This window comes from Prionailurus bengalensis, chromosome C2, assembly GCF_016509475.1.
Source record: "Prionailurus bengalensis isolate Pbe53 chromosome C2, Fcat_Pben_1.1_paternal_pri, whole genome shotgun sequence".
Classification (NCBI taxonomy): Eukaryota; Metazoa; Chordata; class Mammalia; order Carnivora; family Felidae; genus Prionailurus; species Prionailurus bengalensis.
Window position 1 is genome coordinate 139,346,746 of NC_057350.1, and position 23,213 is coordinate 139,369,958.

Genomic DNA, 23,213 nt, shown 5'->3' on the forward strand with positions numbered 1-23,213 from the left:
TGTTCTGCTCAATTCCTCTTGCCCTACCTCTTTTACCAGGCATTTTATTAGGGACAGGTGGGCTCTCGGAGTTCTGAACTGCCTGTGAGAGGGGCTGCATAGCCTAACCTGAAATCAACGGCATTCCTGAATCCACACGGTTTCCTCCAGGAATAGAAAAACGTATCTCATGCCGGAATCCTGGTGAGACGGAACCACATTCATGACACAGAGGGCAACTTTAGCTTTGCCTTCCAAAGAGTATAGTTTCATCCGAAGTAGGACATCACATTTCAATTTGTACCATTAAAAACTTGCATTACACGGTGAAACTAATTGCCCTGTGAATCACCCAGCTTTACGAGACAGCTGGACTAGCCTACAGTTAACATGAGCTAGCCCAGTGAACATTTCTCCAGCAGCTACATGATAATCTCGTACAGCATGGATGGTCACTGACCAGTACTTTTAGACTATGCAACTCCTCTGGCTAACCTCCATGCTCGCCATCATCACATAAAGAATTGTTGCAAGAGGCAAAACACTTAAAATTACAACCTACTTCCTATCCCTCAGTAGCATTAGATGCTGAAATTTTATTTTGTCCAAAGGACAGATTACATCTCCAAGATTTTCCATTTATCAAAAATATATTCATGATACACACTTGCTGTTTTATCAATTGCCAATAAACAAGCTTGACCACCTCCAACAGTACCCCTGGAAAGAGGTGTTGTTTAACTCTGGATTCGTCTTAAATTTGGCTCTGAAATGAGGATTGTTTCTTCCAAATCAATTTTAGTTATTTTTAAGACTTCTTTCCCAATATGACACAAATTATAGGGAAATCAAAACGGCTGTCAAGACAACTAAAGGCATTCAGCTTTTACAACTCGTGTTCCTCCCGTACTTTCACAAATGTTTCAAAGTCTGAAGAAAACAAAACAAAGCAAATAGTACACACAGAAATAAATGCCCAAGAAACTAACACTCCCCCAACACAAGTTTATTTAAACACCTCCTTAATCTGAAAAAAGACTCTAGGTCTCAGATTTAAAGCCAACCAAGAAATCACCCAGAGCATTTGCATCTTGGAATCCTTCCCTGGCCCCTCTCCAGCTGTTCTCACAAACCTTTTAATATCAGATAGATGCCCTCAGATGATGACGCGGGATGGAACTTACAGAAGGAAAGCATAACTTCGGGGAGGAGGAAAGGATATTCAGTCCCAATCCTTGGCGGCTTCTTATTCAGTGAAGGGGTTGTGCCTTCTCTCCCAGCAGTAAGTTGCAGCCTTACAGTGCGAACACACAGCTCCAAGCCCGCTTACAGTGCTCCCCTGGTAGCCCAGATCTAAGCCTCAACATGTTTTCTGGAAATGCAGGGCAGCTGGGCTGAAAATCTTAAGGGAGGGTTCCACCGTGGCACAGAAACTGCAGAAATATTTAACAGCTTCGAGACCTCTAAAGGTTTGAAATACTATGCGTTTTGTGCGATTGCTGTTCTAGCCAAAAGGAAAATGGGATGGCATAGAGGAGCGTCCTCAGCTGCTCAACCCCTGCACACCAAAGAATGTTTTTCCTTGTTGGCTCACAATTCGGGAAAAACCAAAATGCTTAATGAAACGCTGGTATTGACTAAGATTTCACAGCATCCATAGTACAGGAACTTAGTTTTACATTCCATTGAGTTAGCTCATGACTTCCCACGCCGCACCATTTCTCCTTCACCTAGCTAAAAAGCCAACTTCATGCAGACGATATCAAGCCAAAGTTTATCCACCCCCGCCCTGTTTCTTTTCTTTTCCAACTTAAACTCACACACGACTAATAAACAGCCCCAACTGTAGCACAAAGGAAGCTTTGAAGGCTGCACCAGCTTGGTCCTCCACTTGCCAACTGGAGGTAGATTTAACGTAATATATTCTCGCGGCTTAAAGATTTTTTTTTTTAAAGGCTGGTCTGCCCTGGTGAAGAGCCGGCCACCCCCAGAATTACATCATCAGAGGTAACACTCACCAAAATACATTATGTTTCTCATTAATCAGACAGCTGGAACCCCACCGCGGCGTCTTCAGCATCAGCTCGTCCCCAAGGCTGACACGCAGAGCAGAGCCGTTTCATGCTACATTCGGTGGAAACGTCCCCGGCGTGGAGAGCAGCGAGCGCCCAGCGTGCCTCTTCCGCGGGATGAGCGCCTTGCAGGCTGCCTCTCCCGGGCTACGGTCCCCGGCGGCTGGAGCGTGCGCTCCGGCTGCCTGCTGCACTGCCCATCCTTACTGTAATCCGACTCCTCCTTGCGATGTCCTTGCCGCGCCTGTGACATCAGGACTGAGAGTACTACAAACAGACCCCCCCACCCCACCGCACCCCACCCCCGGTTAGCAGCGGCTCCATGAGGTGCTCCGATTGCCTGCCTGGACCAACCATGGCTCTCGGGAAGCTTTGACGAGCCCAGAGACCTGGGAGGGGGCGGAGTGAGGGGCGCGGGAGGCTCTCTTAAAGAGAGCAGGGTCTCCGGATCCACGAGGGAGCACACGGGGGAAATTCACCACGGCGCGGGAGGGGAAGAGGTTAAGGCGAGTTCTGCCATTAACGTGTAATTAGACAACACACTTTTATCCCGCCCCTCCCACGAATGCCATCATTCTCGCCAAAATTTAGCCTGCCACCCTAAGTTAAAAAAGCAGCGGGGGAAAGGAATGGTGTCCTGTGTCTGCATTCTCTTTGCTGTGGGCTTGAGGGTTTGTTGCTTGTGATGTTTCTGCCTAAGAGAAAACAAAAACAAAAACAAAAACATTCAAGGGTCCATTGCTAGGGTAATGGAGGTTTTCCCTTAGAAATGACCAGATCAAAGAAACCTAGTAGTTGGGGAAGAGTTATTTTTATTTCTTGAGTATATTCTGAGCGAGGTTGATAGAGAAATGTAAAGAAAAATAACGTGATAAAAGTCACCCCTCAGTTTCACAAGATCACATTTGCTGCTTCCCATATAGGTAGTAGAAAGGATACTGAAGCTGAAATGATCTTTGACCCCCAAAGAGGAGAGACAATTTAGCCTGAAAGACAACCAAGATTGTGTCATCATTCAAGTCTGGTCACCAGCATAATATAGACACACCCACACACAAGCGCACACAAACTCGCGTTAGATTTGAGAGGAGCCGTCAAGAAAGGCAAAGCTTAGCAAAGCCTCTGGCTCCTCCAATGGTCTAATGAATTGCAGTCCTTACATAGAAAAGGATGTTAGAAAGAAATCCCTGAAAGCGGTGCTGATTAATACTTAAATGCTCAGCATGGAAAATAAACCCATAAAATACGTTCAGTTTCCTAAGGACTCATCACTTTGGCATCCAATTTACCTACAGAACTATCGAAACTTAAAATTTTCTACAAAAATCTATAAAATTAAGAGCTGGAGATAACAAAAGAACTACAGCTTATAGAAGGACGCAATTGATCTATTTTCAATACAGGTTTTTATAAGCCATGGTAGCAAATATTTCTACGGTGTGATATTAAAATAATCCGTGGTCTTTCTTTGCACAATCCTGTCTCTGTTTGTGGGTTTAATGCATATTGGAACTGGTGGGCTGGAGCTCATAATGGCAGTTTGCTGTGCAATCTCACAAAGAAGCTAAACCCCCTGTTTCCTCTCTGTGAAAAAAGCACTATGACCCATATCCCCTCTTGCGATGGATTATAAAGAATTTTGTAAATGCGAATGGTAATCATCTCTAAATCAGAAACATTACCACGAGTCTTAGGATAAATCCAGTGATTCTTTTTTTTTAGAAACACTCTTCATTGAAAGCAGTTTGGAGCAAGAAAATACAAATAGTAAGGAATACTTTTTTGCTCCTTTTTAAAAATTAGAAATAAAAAGAACGTTACAGGAAACTACTGAGGGAAACACATAAGTGTTTTTCCTTTTGGACAGATGGAAATCATCCAAAAGTACAATTAATGGTCCTTCCCTCAGGCAAAAGAACCATCTGTGGTAGAGCTTATTCATGAAGCTCATGAACTGTCCTGACCTCCTACATGGGCTAGGGGGCACTGTAGTTTAATGCTACAGTTTTTGGTCCTTTTCTGTTCCTGTAGTTAGAAGATGCAGGCATTGAGAGTTGAGTTTAAAACAGGAGGCTTAAGACACTAAAGGACTGTCTTAATAATTAATAACACCTTACATTTTCATGGCATTTTGCAGTTACAAGGTACTTTCACTTACGTCATCTTTCTTTCTAACAAATTGACATGTAAAAAAGGTGGATATTATCAATGTCCCGATGAACAGGACGCTGACGCTGAAGACAAACGAACCTGAGGCTCAGAGACTTTAAGCAGTTTTCTCAATGGTGCGGTCAGTAAAGTGTAATCGTCTTATTATTTGTATGTGGAATTTATGTAGGCATTCCCAGGAGATTTCTTTATTCAAAGAAATAAATTATAAATTACCCATTTATAGTGGCTCAGGTAAAGGTCTTCCCCAATCAAACTATGTTACTGAGTGTTCCAGAAAAAAATACCTGTCTACATGGGCACAAATATGCAAGTGGAGAGTATTTGATAATAGAACATAACACCCTCTGCCTGGTCTACAGAGGATTATTCCTGAAAGAGCAGCAGCATGTAGCCTCTGGAGAAGTGTGGCATCCAAGAGGCAACTGAGTGTTCCATCCATGCAATGGAATTCTGTTCGGCCAAAAAAAGGAAGGCATCTGCTTTATTTAAAGGTGTATGCCCCACCCTTCTCCAGTTAAGGGTTAGCGGGAATATCAAGGCCTCGGATAGAAACAGTGCCTATTTCTGGATGGAAAACAAGTGATTTATTTTAATTTTATACTTTTTATTGTTTCCCCTAAAATTATTTGCATGCCTTATATTTATAAAGGAAAAAACTGCAAGTATTTTTATTTTAAAACAGAATAGCATCCAAATAAAGGCATAGCTGATGTTGGCTAGACATGGATTATGGACATGCTGGCTGTGCCTGAGACATGCTTCTATATGTCATGTCCAGGAGAGGACCCAGCAGCTTGCAGGGACAGACCTGGTTCACACTCCTGACATTTCTCTCTCTGTAAGCAGGTCTGAGAAGCTGGGGGATCCTGAGGGGAATCAGGTCACTGCTTGCCAGATAGTAATATACCTATCAGGATTAAAACAAAAGATGCCCTAAAACCAGTCACATATTTTGAGTGAAAACATTATGGCAAGAGGAGAATTTTCTCTCTGCTTGAATATCCGGGTAGCTGTCAGCCTGGATACCTCATCGCTGAGTCTTGATCAAAAGTTTGTCAGAGTGGGGCGCCCAGGTGGTTCAGTCAGCTAAATGTCTGACTCTCGGTTTCAGCTCAGGTCATGATCTCAAGGTTCATGAGTTCGAGCCCTGCTTGGAGCTCCGTGGCGACAGTGCAGAACCTGCTTGGGATTCTTTTTCTCCCTCCCTCTCTCTGCCCCTCCCCTACTTGCACAGTCTCTGTCTCTCTCAAAATAAATAAATAAACTTAAAAAAATTTTTTTACAAAGTTTATCAGAGTAGTTTCCCTCCATAAGGGTTGTCACTGCCCGACACACTACTGTAGACCTCTGTTTACCTACGTGTCTTCCCCCTGGAATAGAATCTCCATGAGGGCAGGGATTTTTGTTTGTTGTTCACTGCTGTATCCACCATCCCTACGAGGGTACCCAGCACTTGTTCCTACTCAATAAATATTTGTGAATAAATGAGTGAACATGCTGAATACAACCATATTAGGTGTAAAACATCATACTTTTCTATGTGCTTATAGTCAGTTCTTTGAAGTTGATAGTGTTTGATGCAAAATGTTTACACAAATTGAACTTGTCCATGTTTAGCAGCAGCTGTTCTTAAATTCCACACAATACAGATGCCAGGTGGTACTGCAGGGCCACAGTTTGTGAGCTCGCTTGTCCTTTCGAGTTCCCATAGCTGAATGCAGCAGTAATTTAGCATTGAGTTAGCACAGCAAAGTTGTGTCTTCGGTTGCCTTCCCCTGAGCCTTAGTTTAGTCCACTTTCATTCCTTACTATATTGCAGCAATAAAATTTTATCCGGGGTTCCTAACTCCAGGCTTGCCCAAATCCAATCCATTCTCCATATTAGATCATGATTATCTTTTAATAAAAAAAAAACATTGTCAACTACACGTAAAATTTAAAAAAAAAATGAAGTCAAGTAGGTCACATGGAGCCTAATTCAGTAGGAGTTTGTAGGCCATATTATAAGGATTTTGACTTTTTTCTGACTTATATAGAATGCCTTTGGAATAACTTGATTTGACATTAAAAAATTTTTTTTAAATATTTATTTATTTTTGAGAGAGATAGAGAGACAGGGTGCAAGTGGGGGAGGGGCAGAGAGAGAGAGAGGAAGACACAGAATGCGAAGCAGGCTCCAGGCTCTGAGCTGTCAGCACAGAGCCCGATATGGGGCTCAAACTCAGGAACGGTGGGATTATGACCTGAGCTGAAGTCCAGTGCTTAACAGACTGAGCCACCCTGGAACCCCTGATTGACATATTTTAATGGGTTTACTATGACTGTTGCATGGAGCATGGATAAAAGGGAGCAAGGGAAGATGCACGGTGATGATTTAGGAAGACTTTGTGATAATCTAGAAGAGATGGTGGTTTGGTCATGGTAGGAGCAGTAGAGGTGGCAAAACGTGGTCAGAGTCTGTATGTGTGTCAAAATAGGCCAGTAGGTTTTCCTGTGAGTTGGATAGGTAATAGAAGAGAAAGTAAAAAATAATAATAATATTGGGTCACAAAAATTTGGGGACTGAGCAATTGGAAGGATGGGATTTCTACTAACTGATACGGAGAAGGCTGTGGAAGAACATGCTTTGGGTGGAGGGATTTGGAGGTGGTCAATGTGGGGCATCCTAGTTTAAGATTCTATTGTATATTCAAGTGGAAACATTCTGTAGAAGTTTGGCTGTATGGGTCTGGAGTTCATGGGAGAAGTTTGGGCTTGATATTTAAATGTGAAAGTCACCACTTTATAGATGGTAATTAAATCCATGAGACCATATGATATCTTCAAAGGAGTATTCAACTTCAGAAGAGAAGAGGGTCCACACTGAGCTCTGGGACATTGTAAAAGCAAGAGGCCAAATATATGGGTACTTGGTGACTGAATATTTGTTGAAGCATAACAATTTGTTGACTGAATATTTGTTGACATATGAATGGAAGGCTCTTGATTTTAAGCTTGAGTTTGCCTTTGATACATCGCCAACCACTGTTAAAACAGTTTGAAAAGGGGAGAGAGACGTGATTGGTCAGTAAGAGAATGAATGCCTAGTTCAATTGATCCATGCAGTGTTTTGATGAATTTTTTAGATTGTATAGACACTGCTGAAACTCATAAATCATTTTTATTCCTAGATTGTCACTTGATGCTTCCATCAAGTGGACCTTAGTCTGGAAAGTAAATTGCCTACAAGAAAAGAAGTGCTAATACTGAACTGAGAATAAAGAAACTATTAATACTATAATATTCCAAAATTCTGTCCATCTGAATTTCTCTGACTTTGGAGACGTCCAATAAATCCCTTCTATATGTAGTCCTGCCTATTCTGATAGTCAGTTAATAGCAATTCTTTTACAATAATTAGTAACTAGCATTGGGAGCCCTGTTTGAATTCTTACCTTGGAACTGACTGTGGCCCAGGCATGTTTATTTATTCAACATATAGTCATTGGGTATTCATGTCCCAAGTACTGTTCTAGGTGCTCAAGGCACACTGATGAAATTGCAGAAATCTCTGTCTACAAGAAGCGTACATTCTCTGGGATTCTGCTTATCAACTTATCTTGTAGAATTTAGAACATCTTCTACCTTTCTCCATGCAGAGAAAAGGACCCATCCTTTATGTTATTCATGGACTACACTTCTTTCAGTACAATGGACATAAGGGAAGGGGCATGTCTACCATGGTCATGCTGCATCTAGTGTCTAAACAACAGCAGGCATGCAATAAATATTTGTCGAGTGAGTAAATATCTCAAAAGTCTTCTACTTCTAGATGATGTTCCATTCTGATCTTCCTGAGAATATAGTTATATTCTACCAGGAATGCCCTTTTGTCTTCCCCTTTGCCTAGATATTTATATTCACCATCCCAAACTGCTCAGATATTTGGTTTTCTAAGAAGTATTCCCTGGGGGGCATCTGGGGGAGCATAGTCGGTTAAGCATACAACTCTTGGTTTCGGGTCAGGTCATGATCTCCTAGTTCATGGGATCGAGTCCCCACATCGGGTACTCTCAGCACAGAGCCTGCTCGGGATTCTCTCTTCCCCCTCTGTCTGCCCCTCCCTCCCCCACAAGCTCTAAATAAACAAACAAACAAACACATAAACTTAAAAAAAAAAAGAAGTCTTCCCTGGGTTTATGTCTGACTCATGTGTTCCCCTAATGAGCACTCACACATTCTTTACATAACTCCATTTAAAGTATTTATCAGATTGGCTTTCAGTGACCTTTACAATTATCAATATCCCCCAGGTACAATGTAGGCTTCTTTGATGTCACAGAAAAAGTGAAATATATGTTAATTCCTAGAATGCTTTACATACTCTAGAAACATCGCAGAAATGTATGACAAGGACATGGCCTATTGCGTTAGTGACGAGAGTATAGCACTAACATCAAACATTGCCCATGATTTAGGAAGCAGCAAACTTTGCTGTGGTTGGAGACAAGGATCAGAATTACACAGAAAAGGAAGAGATGTCAAAAGTAATCTTAGAGAGAGAAATCCCAAAGCTCTGAGGAGAGGATAGCTAAGAACCAGAGGACTGATCAGGTATCGGGCAAGAGACAGATCAGGAATTTTGGGGGTAGGGGCGCCTAGGTGGCTCAGTCAGTTAAATGTCCGACTTCGGCTCAGGTCATGATCTCACGGTTGGTGGGTTTGAGCCTTGCATCAGGGTCTGTGCTGACAGCTCGGAGCCTGGAGCCTGCTTTGGATTCTGTGTCTCCCTCTCTCTCTGCCCCTCCCCCTCTCATGCTCTGTCTCTCTCTGTTTCTCAAAAATAAATAAATGTTCAAAAAAATTTTTTTAAAGAAATTCATGGGTAGAGCAAATCAGGAGGCCAATATGGGAAGCAAGTACCAGAGTCAAGAACAGAGAGTAGTTCAGGGGAAACTAGACAACCCCCTAGCTGCTCATATCGGTGGTTTTTATGAGTACATTTGCCCTGATTGATAGATAGTTCTGATTCCCTTATAATAGGAAGTATCACCAGCTTCCTTTCTGTAGGCTCTCAGACTATTTGCCTGACATGCCGTTTCTATATCTTTTCCCCAAAACCCCTCAAGAAGTTGTTTACTTATCTATTTTTTTTATTAGATTGCTTTATGTCTGTGTAGATACTGTCTCCAAAAATGATGGATACCACATCACAAGTTTAGTAGCACCACACTACGTAGTTTGGTGCCTCATTAAAAGGAAGTGAGATTATTATAACTATTATCATTGTCACTGGCAAAAAAAAAAAAATTAAAAGTAGCGATCCTAAATAACAAAGCATTGAAGTGTAATGCTTAAACGACCACCCTACTCCAAAAAGCATTCGGTAGCTTACTGAAGGAGATGAAACACATATCCAAAAATACGAGTAAAAACGAAGGTACTATAAAGTAAACAACAAATGAACAATCTAGGACATGCATGTAAGGGTGTGGTAAATGGTAAAATTATGAGATGGCTCCAGGCAAACCTGGAAAGCTACAGAGAAGGGGTGGAACCTGAACTTGGTCTTCAGTATCAGTTCAGATTGATAAAATGCAGGAAATTTTTGCAAATGACTAAAACCCAGGATGGGATTGTGAATGATATGTCTGGGAGAGCAAGAACAAATTTGAATTTAAGGAGCAAGTTTCCTAAGAGATTTTCATGCAGAGTAAATTTGGAGAGGAAAACACAGAAGCCCTGTTGGATGTGATCTCACATTCCAGGTCAAAGGGTTTTAATTTTATTTGACAGATAATGCAGGAAGTGTTTGCTGAATGAATACATGAATGAGCCTCAAAATGTTTCCAAGGACAGAAATATAATAATATGCCTCCTCCAAAGACATTTGGCGACACAATAACATGAGTTAATATATCTTGTATAGCAGGTTGAAAGATCTTATACACTCCAGAGGTTTCCAATTTTTCTTAAAATAAAATTCATTTATGGTTCCTGGGCAGCAATTTGAGAATCAGCCCTCTCCCCATCCAGCCCCACAACAAATGTGCTTGCAAACAAAATGTAAGAAGAAAACAACATCATATTGAATTTCTTCTTTTGCTTTAAAAAAAAAAAGATCCTTCAAGATAAATTGAGTACAGCTCTAGTAAATTTGGATGCGTTAGGCCATGGACATTCCATTTTTATATATACTGTGATAATAACTATATAGAGTGAGCAGAGAGATGTGCAACTCTGCCCCACTGTTGCAAGAATTCACCAAGTAATTGAAAGTGTTTCCAAGTGTGCATAATTCTGTGCCTCCAGTCAAATACAGTAGATGGAAATTTGTTTGGCTTCCTCTGTCAAAATGTCTAAAACACATAAAGGAAATGTGTAAATGGAAAACAAAATATTACAGTTCCAACATTCTTTTAATTATGTCTCAATTTCAATCCTGGCTTTGCTCAAACATACTAATAATCCTAAGGGCTCATCTCGATCCTTCTGGTGGATAAAATGACCGAATGTGATTTTTACCCTTGACTCAAAAGTGTCAGTTCTGGAAATCTACAGTATTTGTCACCATGAATACCATTTAACTGCAGCAGTACCCAAAGGAACTCTGCACAGCCACACGTGAATAGGGCTTGGAGGAACTTAATTAATCTTGCTGTCACTTCCATGATGGTTTTCATTAGTTTTGCTGCTATCTGATCAACTGGTCTTCTCTGTATTGGAAATGGGTAGCCATAGCTTCTTGGGAGAGCACTTTCAAAAGGTAAACAAAGACTCACCTTTGTGGTCAGGAGCTTTTATGCAGATGGACATTATTATTGCTACTCTAATATGGAGGTAATCCTCACACTTTATATTTAAGTTATAAAATCACAGGAAACATAAATACCTCTTCTGTCCTGAACAGGAAAACTGCTTTAAAATCTATACACAGATTATATAATTTAAATACAAGGTCACAATTTTGTTTATATTGTCTTCACGAACACTGATGTTTAGTGCATTATCTGGAACTGTTCTAAACATAGAATGTAATTCATAAGAAATCTAGACTTTTTCACGGACCCCTGGTAATTAGATTAGGTGAAAGTTGGATTTAATGATGGAATAAAAGAACCATTAAACCAATGGTAGTATCAGCCCTCTCTGTCATATTTTTGAAAGATTGGTTTAATACACGTGTACTTGAAATGTAATTTTATTTATATGCATTATTTTTGGCATTATTGTTTTCAATGCTGACCATAGTTTAATTTAGTAAAAAAAAAAAAAAATTGGCATGACTTTATAAAATGTTATCACATTTTGACTACATGAAAGTCAATTCATACCTATAGCCATGGGGACCTAGAAAAGGAACTCACCAAGAGCCAACGTATATAGCAGGCTCTGGTGAAGAAAACAAAAACGTAATGTGTTCCCTTTCCTCTTGTTTAGAAGCCTCCAAAAATAATCCCCAGTAATTCGTTTCCTAGTATTCACACTCTTGTATAGTCCATTCCCACTCTGAATAGAACTGTACTGTGTAACCAATAGGATTTTGCTGAAATGAACAGGTGTGACATTCAAAATTAGGTCATAAAGGCAAAGTGAGTTCTGTTTCTCTCTCTTAAATCACACACTGTAGGGGAAGTGAGCTGCCATACTTTGACGACAGTCGAGAAACACTATGAAGAAGTACACGTGGCAAGGAACTGAGATTTCCAGCCAATATCGAGCATCAAATTGGCAAATATCTGAGTAAGATACCTTGGAAGTAGATCCTTCAACTTAGGTCAAGTCTTCAGATGCCTGCAACCATGATCAACATTTTATTTATTTATTTATTTATTTATTTATTTATTTATTTATTTATGAGAGACAGAGAAGGAGAGGGCAAGTGAGGGAGAGGCAGAGGGAAAAGTAGGGACAGAACCCCCAGCAGGCTCCATGCTGTCAGCACAGAGCCCAAAGCAGGGGTCAAACTCATGACCATGAGATCATGACCTGAGCCAAAATCAACAGTTAAATGCTTAACCAACTGAGCCACCCAGGTGCCCCCATGAATGCAACTCATGAAAGTCTCCAAGTCAGAACCACCCAATAGAGCAACTCCCAGATTACTCACCCATAGCAACTGCATGAGATAAGAAACAGTTATTATTGTTTTAAGGTTCTGAATTTGAGGTAATTTTTTTCTATGCATCAATAGATAACTCATGCATCACAGCCTTAGCTTATAGCTTAAAATTATGGCAATGTGATGCAGATTTCAGTTGAGATAGAGGTAGACACAGGCCTTGAGGAGGTTATGTGTTCATTTGGGTCTTGGTTTCTTAATCCAAAAAATAATGGTGTGGGAATGAGTGAGGGTCACCGATGTAAAGTCCCACAAGGAGAAGTGATGGAAGTCACACAGCTGTACAGAGTGAGCTAGATATATGTTTATAGAGAGTGTTGGAGACTTTGGAGGATTGCAGAGTATCAACTAACAAGGGAGGGTCTGTTACTTCACTTCAATTGACTGTATGCCATGAGGAAATGTTGCCAGATTCTTCAATTTTTTCCAGTTCTTACTTTCTATGACTAAAACATTACACATTTGATAAAAATTTCATGCAACTTCAACCTGAAGCCATTGGTTAAAACTCTCTCTCTCTCTCTCTTGCATTTTCAAGTATCTTCAGGATTTTATTCAAAGATCTCTGCTGTTAAATTCATCTGTTTTGTCCTTCTTCCCTTTCACCGTTATCTCTACCCTTCTCTATATCACAAACTTCTACTGTCCATCTGCCAACACATATTCCTCCCTGCCTGGCATAATGCTCTCCTCTTAACTTTCTTAGCCTGCTTAAATGCTACTCATCCTTGATGGTCCATTCACATGACACTCCTCCCCCAGGAGGCTTTGCCTGATTGCCAGTCACAGTTAGTGACTACTTTTCTTATACCTCGAGAGTAACGCTGCTTTATCTCTTGAGTCCCGCTAGGTATATGTCTCCCTGTTCATAGTGTGAAATCTCATTTGGCAAAATTAATGTCTCATTAATTTTATTGTCACTGAGCGTTTTTACAATGTCTGTCTGCAACATACTGTCGAGATCTCCCTGAAATGAAAGACTTGTTGTTCACTCCTAGGAGTGCTGTAGACAGATGGCTTTCAACTGCAACATCTTTATTGTATCATCTGGTGGGAACTGCACTTCTAAGGTTTCACCTCTTTGTGGCGAACCATATCCAAGGATCAATGTGGGAGTAAAAAGGCCTGGCCATCTTAGACAAACTTGGAACAACTTGGTCAACTTGGGCCACTTAAGCTCTGAAGCATCCAACTATGTCTTTGCTTCTATATCACAGCTCAACTTCTCCCTGTCGCCACTCCTGTTCCCTCTTCTCCCTTCCACAATGCTGACCTAGAGCATTCTCTAATAAACATCTTTCATTCTAACCTTCACCTGAGTCCGTTTCTCAGAGAACCCATCCAGTGACACTGCCATTGAGCAGATACTCAGTAAATGCTCAGTGTTATAAATTAAGTCCTAAGTCCCCACAGACAAACAAGACTAATTTCCCAAAAAAGAGAGTACAGTGATTCCCCAGGAAGCCCTTGAAATTGTTGGATAATTGTGAACGAAAGCCCACCTTTTACCCAGTAACTCATTGATTTTGGGATTAACGTGAGGAAAAGAAAGCCCAGAATTTAAATGAATGCCCTGGTCCGTGTACTCTGTCTGAGTAATGGTGATGGCTCAGAGCTGTCAGGTCGGCCAGGAGATATTCAATCATGATGCTTTCCTCTTTCTTTTCAACAAAGGTAATCACTCAGCATTTTATCTTTTCTAGAAGGTGTCATTACTTTGAAAAGACAATAAAAGTCTCACAAGGGTTTCTATGTAGTGGAAATTTTTCTCTTCATTTTTAAGACAAAAAAAAAGGAGAAAAAGGCCCTAATTAATTTAAACATGAAAAAATACATTAGCTTGAAGGAATTTCATAATTTTAAAGTATAAAATTCCTTGAGAAATCCTTTCAAACTGAGTAATTTATCATGTTCTTTAGAGCCTATAAGCATAAGACATATCTTTTAAAATTACATTGTTTTAGTTAAATAACCAGACAATTTTTTTCTGGAGAAAAGGGAAAAAATTGCCTTGGAAATATCTGTGATGCAGAGATATGTGTGGAGAGTCTATCTTGAAGAAACTATCAACAGTAAGGCCTTCTTAACCTCTGACTACATGTCACCAACAACAGAACATGGACATGAACTGAGTGGTTTACCACCTATTTTCAAGTCCAATACTTAGTCTAGAAGTATTTAAGTGTTTTCATTTATTCACTAATTTTACAAATATTAATTGAACACCCATTTGTCAAGTACTATTCTTGGGACCAGGGATATAGGAGTGATCATGACAGATACTGTCCTTGGCTTCATAGAACTTCCAGTGTTCCAGAGGATGGAAAATTATAAAGGGATGTAGATCAATGGCTGCCATAATCTGTTGAGGTAGGCAGATAGGCAGAAAGGGAGGAAAAGGTGGGAAGTCAGGGAGGTTAGAGAAGGACTTTTGAGAATGAGACACATAAGTTGACGAGCGCAGGAAAATTTGGAATGAATCAGATGAAAATAAGTCATGGTTAACAGCATGTGCAGAGGCCCAGAAGAAAAAGGAGCATGGGGACAAGAGCTAAAACATATTCAATAAGGAGAAGCAGGGAAAACTGGTATAAAATGAAATAGGGCTGGTAGCTTGGAGGCAATCATGAACTTGCAATAAAGATTTGGAAAACTACAAAGGCTTTAATCAAGAAAGTGATGAACCATATGGTTATAGATTCAGTTATAGAATAGTTAAACATTAACTATTCTATGGCAATAAGGCTCCCATATAATCATGTGACTGTGAAAAGTATATGCAGTAATTCTGTAAATCTCTGGTACAGGCAAGAATACTCCTTGTTTGGGTTTTCTATCTACGTTTCACCCAATGAAACACAGCGAGAAAGAACAAAAAAAAAAAGAAAAGAAAAAGAAAAAGATGTCTTGCATGGCTGGGCTCATCTAGTTGGGAATCACCAATTCAACCAGTTTCAGGGTAAATCAGTTTTTTTAGCTGTCATGGGAGCCGAGCATTGAATTAAAGAATCAAAACTTAATGGCTGATTGTTTGACAATTGACCCAGATTAACCTTCAAATGATGGAGTCTGTGCCACACAAATACTGGCACTGAAATTATATATATATACACACACACACACACACACATTTTATATTTTATATATTATATATACACATATATATATGTGCACACACACATATGTGATTCATGGAGAAAAATGGGGAGAATGACACTTCAAGGCATATGCCATAAGTTTTTATGTTTATATGCAAGGAAGGTGTGGTATAATTTTACATTTCTGGCTCCCAAACCCAATGTTTTTCAAGTATTTAATTCTCTCCTGCCTACAAATTTCCTAAATAACTTCTGTCATATTATAAGTGGTCCTGTTTTTTGAAGATCCTTGAGAACTGAAGAGTATTATTAGATTACCATTACCTAGAGTTGCCTCAAAGAAATAAACAGACATTTGCAGTGGCCAGAAGTGTCTTATTTCTTCTCTAAAGTTTCAAAAAATGAGTGTCTTTATAATCACGGTAGTATTTTCACAAAATAAGCTACTTATTGCATTTATTTCAGAAAAATATAAGTGTCCATTTCCAAAAGGTTATATATATAGAGATAGATATCTATCTATATCTATCTATCTATCTATCTATCTATCTATCTATCTATCTATCCACATATACGGATATCCATATATATATATATATGTGTATATATATATATATACATATATATATATACACATATATATATGTATATATATATATGGCACCTATACACTGTATATATGTAATGTGAGTATGTGAGATTTTACTGTCTTACTTTCCTAGAAATATAAGTCAGGAATCAATCTTGATGGGAAATATAGGATACTTTGACATATTTCAGGGTATCTGTCAAGGCATCCTCCTCTTTGGGGAAATCATTGTTTTCATATGAAATATGCAGGACTTACTCACCCTTGGACAAGACTGATTTGATTTGAGTGGCCTCTGAATGGGATTTTCTGAGACCTATGACTTGTACGACCTAGCTTGAAAAGATGAACTGAGACAATCATGTTTGTTCTCAAAAACATAAACTAAGAAATAGAGAAGGAACTTATAAATTGGTGATGGGTCCTGGAACTAGAAGGTCATATAGACTCAGGTCATACAGATTCATGTGCAAGATGAATAAGCACAAAAAGGTAAAAGAGAAAAAGAGGCAGACACAGAGAAGAGTACATGTGTTGGATGCTGGGTGGAAAGAGAGAGAGGCACATTCTTAAAGGCAGACTTTGATTATTCAATGGTTTCTTTTCCTATACACCTTTCCAATAATCTTACCATCCCCCCCCAGGCAACGTTAATAAGTCTCTGTTCCTCCAGTAGTAATGTCTTTTATTATACTTTTAATGAATTGGAAGAGATTCAGTAGAGCTGACGCTAGGAGGTGTCATGTTGAAGTATTGTATACTAGCCTTCAGACTACCCCTTCTCAAAAAGAGAATCTAAGATGGCTGCAGTGTGAAGAAGGGAAAGATGGCAGTCCAGGTTAAACAGAAAGAGTCAGTCATGCTGGGGGAAATTCAGAGCATTCAGGGAGTGAACTGAGAGTAGTTATGGGATTAATTTTAATGGTTTCTAAAAGGAAAAAATAATTGCTGTACCTCTTTAGGTCAAAGATGTATTCTCTTCCAACCTTCATTTTCCAGTCATATTTTGTGAAGATGTACATGTAAACAGTAAGACTAATAAAAGTTTTTGACACTTAGCCTGTATTCCTTATATTTTGTAAAACTTTTTTTTAAGTTTGTTTGTTTGTTTATTTATTTGTGTGTTTGTGTGTGTGTGTGTGTGTGTGTGTGTGTGTGAGAGAGAGAGAGAGAGAGAGAGAGAGAGAGAGAGAGAGTTCCAAGCAGACTCCACGCTGTCAGTGCAAAAGCCCAACACCAGGCTCAATCCCATAAACTGTGAGATCACGACCTTAGTTGAAACCAAGAGTCAGACACATAACTGACTAAGCCATCCAGACACCCTTATATTCCTTACATTTTCATATATTGTTTTCCTAGTAATCACAACCTCTTCTATTACCAGAGTGATGAAGAGAATTCGTTTTTGTCAACCAGATAATTTCCTACCTGTTATGGATGAGAGACATGCCTATTGAAATATCAGGACCCCAAATCATGACTTTGGTCCATGTATTGAGGTATGCTCAGCACACTTTCTAGAGATGAAGTTGTGTTTTAATGAATAGTCGGAGTGTAGCATATCATTGGCCACAAGAAACATGGATTCATTGATTCTCTTTTTTTAATTTCTGGCAGCTCACAATAAATCTGCTATAAGATGCAAATCTCAGGGTAGATCTTGCAGGAGAACAGAGAAAATGTTATTAAACCACTATGGGACATCAGTTATGGGATGGAAGATAGGAGAGAATTAAGTAGTAAGGACAAGAAGAGTAAGTTAGAATAGAGGAGATTTAAAAGATGATATATCACATAGAGTAAAGGTAGAGTCAAGGGATTCAGTGAGTTAGAAGGCAGGGTAAAGCAGTGAGATCCTTGAAGTCAAAAACACAGGGCTAAAATTATATTCACTAGAAATATAATTTGTAGTTGAACTAGTGTACTTGAAAGGATTTGTGGTTACGGGTAAGGAGGTCATCCAGATGGGGTTCTATTAATATAAATCTTACCTAATCCAATACTTGGTTCAAGTTATGGACTCAATGATCATATACACCATAGCTATCAAATACAAGATCTTTTCAAATCTAATCTTTTCTTTTTACTCATGGAAAGAGTGTATGTACAAACACCCCCCTCCCTGCCCACACACAACCTAGGTACTTCTGTCCAAGCCTAAATTTAAACAGAATTTGGTGGCAAATATTATCAGTTGAAAGCCTTACAGAAATGACAGTTCTCAGAATACTAGAATGCTATTGGACAGCTGCCTTTAAACAAGACTGAAACTACATACGTTTCTTACGTCTGTACAATTATTCTGCAGAATCCAATGACTGATATGCCATTGTTCCCTTTCTAAGACTCTTGCCCTTTCCTAATATCATTTATCTGAAGAACAGAAGTATTAGTTAGATTATCAGTTGTCCTTATAGAACATAACATCAGAGCAAAGAGAGATGGAAAGACTTACAGGTTTATCCAGGCCATGGGGAGAGCCTTAGCAAAACTCCTATCTTACATCCTTAATGTTTATGTCATTAAAATTTACTGTCCAACTCATTGGGAGAGTGTTGGACAGATATTGCCAAGATTGAGGCACTCATTTATTATTACTTAACCTCAACATTCCAGTGAAACTGCTTTATTCCCAAACCTGGTTTTACAGTGTTCAATTGTAGAAATTCTATACATCTTAATTAAGGTGCTGGTTAAATGGGTATATTTGTCAAACTTTAAACTTAAGAAGCGTGTTTTTATTAAATGTAAATCATATTAAAAAAAGAGAAATGGAAAAATAAATGGTAAATGCATATGCATGCAGGAAAGAGTTGGATAGAATAAACAAAGGTTTGAAAGTTGGAGTTAGCAATGAAATATGGTCAGAAAAATAAAAAAAATAAAAAACAGAATGAACCTTAAATATCTAACAGGCTTGGACCAAGACTGTTACAACACCAGGAACAATGGGCCCCTTGGGCTTGCTGGTGAGGCAGAATGCTATAGAAAGAGCATGGGTTTGGAGTAACATTGACCTAGGACTGAATCCAAGCATTGCCACTCAGCAGCTATGTGACCCCATGAAAGTCACTTAACCTTTTGAGATTCCATTTCATCATCTGCAAATGGGATAATAATCCCTACTTCGCTTTGTGGTTTTGAATAGTTGGCTTATATTGGTGTTTAATAAATAGCTGCTATCATCATTATCATCCATCATCTTGATGGCTTAATATTAATTTCTGTAAATTTAAAATATAATAATATTGAAAAGAAATACACCATTTTGTGCTTTTATCCCTGACAATTTCAGACTTCTTTAGGCTTCTCTTCCCTATAGTGGGTTTTTCTGTTAAAAGCAGGGGTCAAAAAGAAGTAATACCTTTAAAAAGAGAGCCCGATGGAGGGCACCAGAGTGGCTCAGTCGGTTAAGCATCCCACTAGTGCTCAGGTCATGATCTCACAGTTTGTGAGTTCGAGCCCCTCGTGGGACTCTGTGCTGACAGCTTGGAGCCTAGACCTTGCTTCGGATTCTGTGACTCCCTCTCTCTGTGCCCCTCCCCTGCTCTCACTCTGTCTCTCTGTCTCTCTCTTGGTCTCTCTCTCTCAAAGAAATAAACATTAAAAAGAGAGGCCAATGGGACACTGTGATGGAAGCAAAGAAGGGGACAGAGGAAGTGGAGTCTCAATCCCATGCTTTTACAAAGCCCAGAGACAAGTTAAAAGAAGATAGTAATTCCCAAGAAGGATAATTTAGTAAGTACAGAGATGAGGAGGAGTCGACTGACTTGAGAACTACTGAAAAGATCTTGTTGCCTGTGTAGACAGGTGATGATGTGTGATGTGGGGTGATGAAGGAGTGGGTATGATTAAGAATCATTTAGGGTTTTGATTTTTTCAGGTCATTGACTGTCCTTGATATAGGGACTTGGGGAACTTTGAAGAAGCCCAGTTTAGGGAGCAAAGTTAACAAATTTGGATAAGATCTTGGTGTTACTTTGGAAACAAGGAAATGGAAATGACTTCAAGCAGTTGAAGAATAGCTCTGAAACTGAAAAGATGGATTTCGGCGTCTTCAACAACTGACTCTTTCGGGAAACAAAGTCCTGATTGGCCTTTGCCAATATCCATTGTGTAGATGCTCCTACCAAGACACCGATTTCATGGTATAATACAACCAGCATAGCTGCAAGGTTTATTTATTTATTTTGAGAGGGAGAGACAGAGAGCACCAGCAGAGAGCACGATTGGAGGAGGGACAGAGAAAGAGACAGAATCTGAAGCACGCTCCAGGGTCTGAGCTGTCAGCCCAGAGCCTAATGCAGGGCTGGAACCCTCGAACCGTGAGATCATGACCTGAGCCAAAACTGGACCCTTAACCAGCTGACCACCCAGGCGCCCTGAACCAGCCTAGCTTCAGAAGAGATGTGCATAGCTAGCTGGCTCCTGCCAGGGGTGCTAGCCAGCTGTATCACATACAGGGTGATTCAAGAAGCAAGAAGTAACCAAAGGCATTAAGTATCCATGGGAAGTGGAGTAAATTTCTCTGGAGGAGGGATGGTTTCCGCAACTCTTTTGCTTCTGATTCACTTGTGTTTCTTTCTTTATTTATTCTTTCATGCAGGGTTGCTTAGTGGTTGCAGGAAGACTTGACATCTGTTCCTTAAATCATCTTGGAGCCTTCCTTGTTGGCTTCTGCAACACCTGCTATGTCACGAGGTCATCGGAAGGTGAGAGTAAATTAAGGATACCTTCTCCTTACTACAAACGGGGGTGGGCAAAGGAAACTGCTTTTATAGCTCTGTTATCCTCCAAGTATTCTAAATTCTCAATGAACCTATTTCTACCTGTCCAATGTTCTCTTCCTTCTGGCCATCTCCTTCAGCAAATAGGATGCTGTATGTTATCTAATTTCCAAATTTAAATCCATGATTTTATCATGACGTTTTTGGTATTTCTGCATCGTTTCCTCTTTCATATATGTTTCTGTCCCAGAAATATTGATCCTAAAATATTTGGGGTTTTCAACGACTAGGGAATAATTAATAATTTTTCACTGATAGAAGGATATGATGATTCCAGAGTACATTTCTGGATTATCTAAGCTAAAAATGACACATCCTTTTCTAAAGTTCATTTTTTTTAAATGGCACTTTTCACTAATTGTAAAATTAAGATATGCTTTTGTTAAAGAATTTGGAAAATTCAGAAAAAAAAGAAGGATCCATAAATCATACAAGAATATTAATAGTATTTCCTTTCAGATAGTCAACTGGCATACAGTTTACATTCGTGATGGCATGTTTTGCTTATATATTAAATAGTTGATCATATTTCTTTGCATTTTGAAATTACGGTTAGTGGCAACGTCTTCCCCATGTCATTAACATCCTGCAAAATATAATCCTAATTGTTGAACAATATCCTCTGTTATGAGTGTATCACATGTATTTAAACACTGTTTTCATTTTGGACACTTTAATGGTTTCCAAGTTTTCCCTATTATAAATGGAATGGCAATGGACATCCTCTTCCATTATTTTTTGTGCTTATTACTCACTGCTTCCTTGGATAAAGTCCTAGAAATGCAATTACTGGGTTAAAGGGTAAAATTGCTGCAAGGAATTTTGGTACATAGTGTTCAATTGTGCTCTCAAATGATTATACCAATTTACAACCACATCAGCACTGTATGTAGTATCTATTTTCACTCCACCATTGCCAGCATTGAATATTATCTTTAAAAAAGATATGTATCTTTAAAAAAAAGACATGTGTGTGTACGTTTGTGCCTGTGTCTGTGTGTATATCCCATTTTATAAGCAATAACTAGTATTTCATTATTAGTTGCATTTATTTTTCTTTTATTAAGATAGGTTAAAGTTTTTTTTATAGAAGAAATGTGTGCGTGCGTGTGTGTGTGTGTGTGTGTGAGAATTTCTCTTCTGATTCCTTGCTCATTTTTCTATTGATGTTCAGCATTTTACCTTACCCAAGGAATTTGATGCAATTTAGAGATAACTGAAATAATAAACTTTATTTGAGCTCCTGGAAATATAATTTCTAAACGGAGCCTCAGCAGTTACCATAAAAGGGAAAATAAAGCTAAACTATGAAAATGATGTTTACAAATCATAATTACACAAAGCAAAAAGAAACATTATCGCTTACAGCTATTGAAACCCCATGAGCAAGGTGCATTTGCTATCACCTTGGGCATATACTGAAGGTATTTTCTTCTGTGTATGGATGCAGTTGGATTTTAGACTGAAGACAAGATTCAGAAGGGTTCCCAGGTCCCTTTCCATCACTGCTGAACAGAGGTGCAGCAGAATCCTTGCAAACAATTGCTGTGAGCTTCAGATATGATATTCTAATTCCTCCTTGGCCCCCAAACATGGTACTTCCTCAGTCTTTTCCCCACATGGGATCATGTTGCCAATAATGTCTTTGGGATAAATTTGAATTCATCAGGCTTGAATTTAATTACATTATGTAAACTAGAAAATGTCCCCAGTAGGCTTTGAGGGAATAGCTTCTGTATGCAATTGCAACGTCCTGTTTTGTTTAAAATATTTGCATTTTGATAAATCCACTCTGACTCCAAACCCTTTTTTGATCTTTGTCAAGAATTCATTTTCATCGCATCGGCCTGAATTGACTTTTTTTTTTCTTTAATAAATATTTGCAAAATGTTGCATAAGTCCTTTTCTTCTGGTCCCCTTCCCTCCCCAAATGCCTCTCCCTTTACCCTAGTTGAGGCAGGGTAGTGAGAGGAGACAGACAAAAAAGCATCATGTTTATGAGTTATCCCAGGATGACAGAAGTTCACAAATATTGATCCACTCTGAACAGAGTAATCTTACTGCATAGGGAAGAAAGACTTTCAAAGTAATCAAAAAGGGAAAGAGGGATCATTTGAAACACTACAGGGACTTCATACACGGACTCCACATATGATGTTCGTGAAACTGTTCATACGGATCCCCCACTGTAGATGTACTCATTGGCTCCAATTTTTCATCTGCCCCCATACCCAAGCCCTTTGCCATATAACAATGGAGTTTCTGCCTCTAGAGGCCATAATATATTTCAACCCCTGCCTTATATTGGGCTTGGGTTTGTGGCCAGTTTCAATTACTAGAATGAGTACGCCATATTTGAACCTAGCTCCCTCATGCCTCTGATAGCACCATGAGAAGAACCTATTCTGGCACGCC

At 39.3% G+C, this 23,213-nt stretch overlaps 1 protein-coding gene across 3 annotated transcripts in view; it reads right to left on the bottom strand.

The window, feature by feature from the left end:
- Positions 1 to 23,213, bottom strand: part of ZNF385D (zinc finger protein 385D) — a 902,334-nt gene that overhangs the window by 300,061 nt on the left and 579,060 nt on the right. The window contains exon 1 of one of the 3 annotated variants that reach the window (XM_043595512.1): positions 1,998 to 2,406. The exons of 1 other annotated variant lie outside the window; for it this stretch is intronic. In XM_043595512.1, the coding sequence (XP_043451447.1) occupies positions 1,998 to 2,019 (22 nt within the window). In that variant the 5' untranslated portion in view covers positions 2,020 to 2,406. Of the gene's footprint in view, positions 1 to 1,163; positions 1,552 to 1,997; positions 2,407 to 23,213 lie in introns of those variants that run through there. One more of the 3 variants, XM_043595511.1, reaches the window with a different exon arrangement.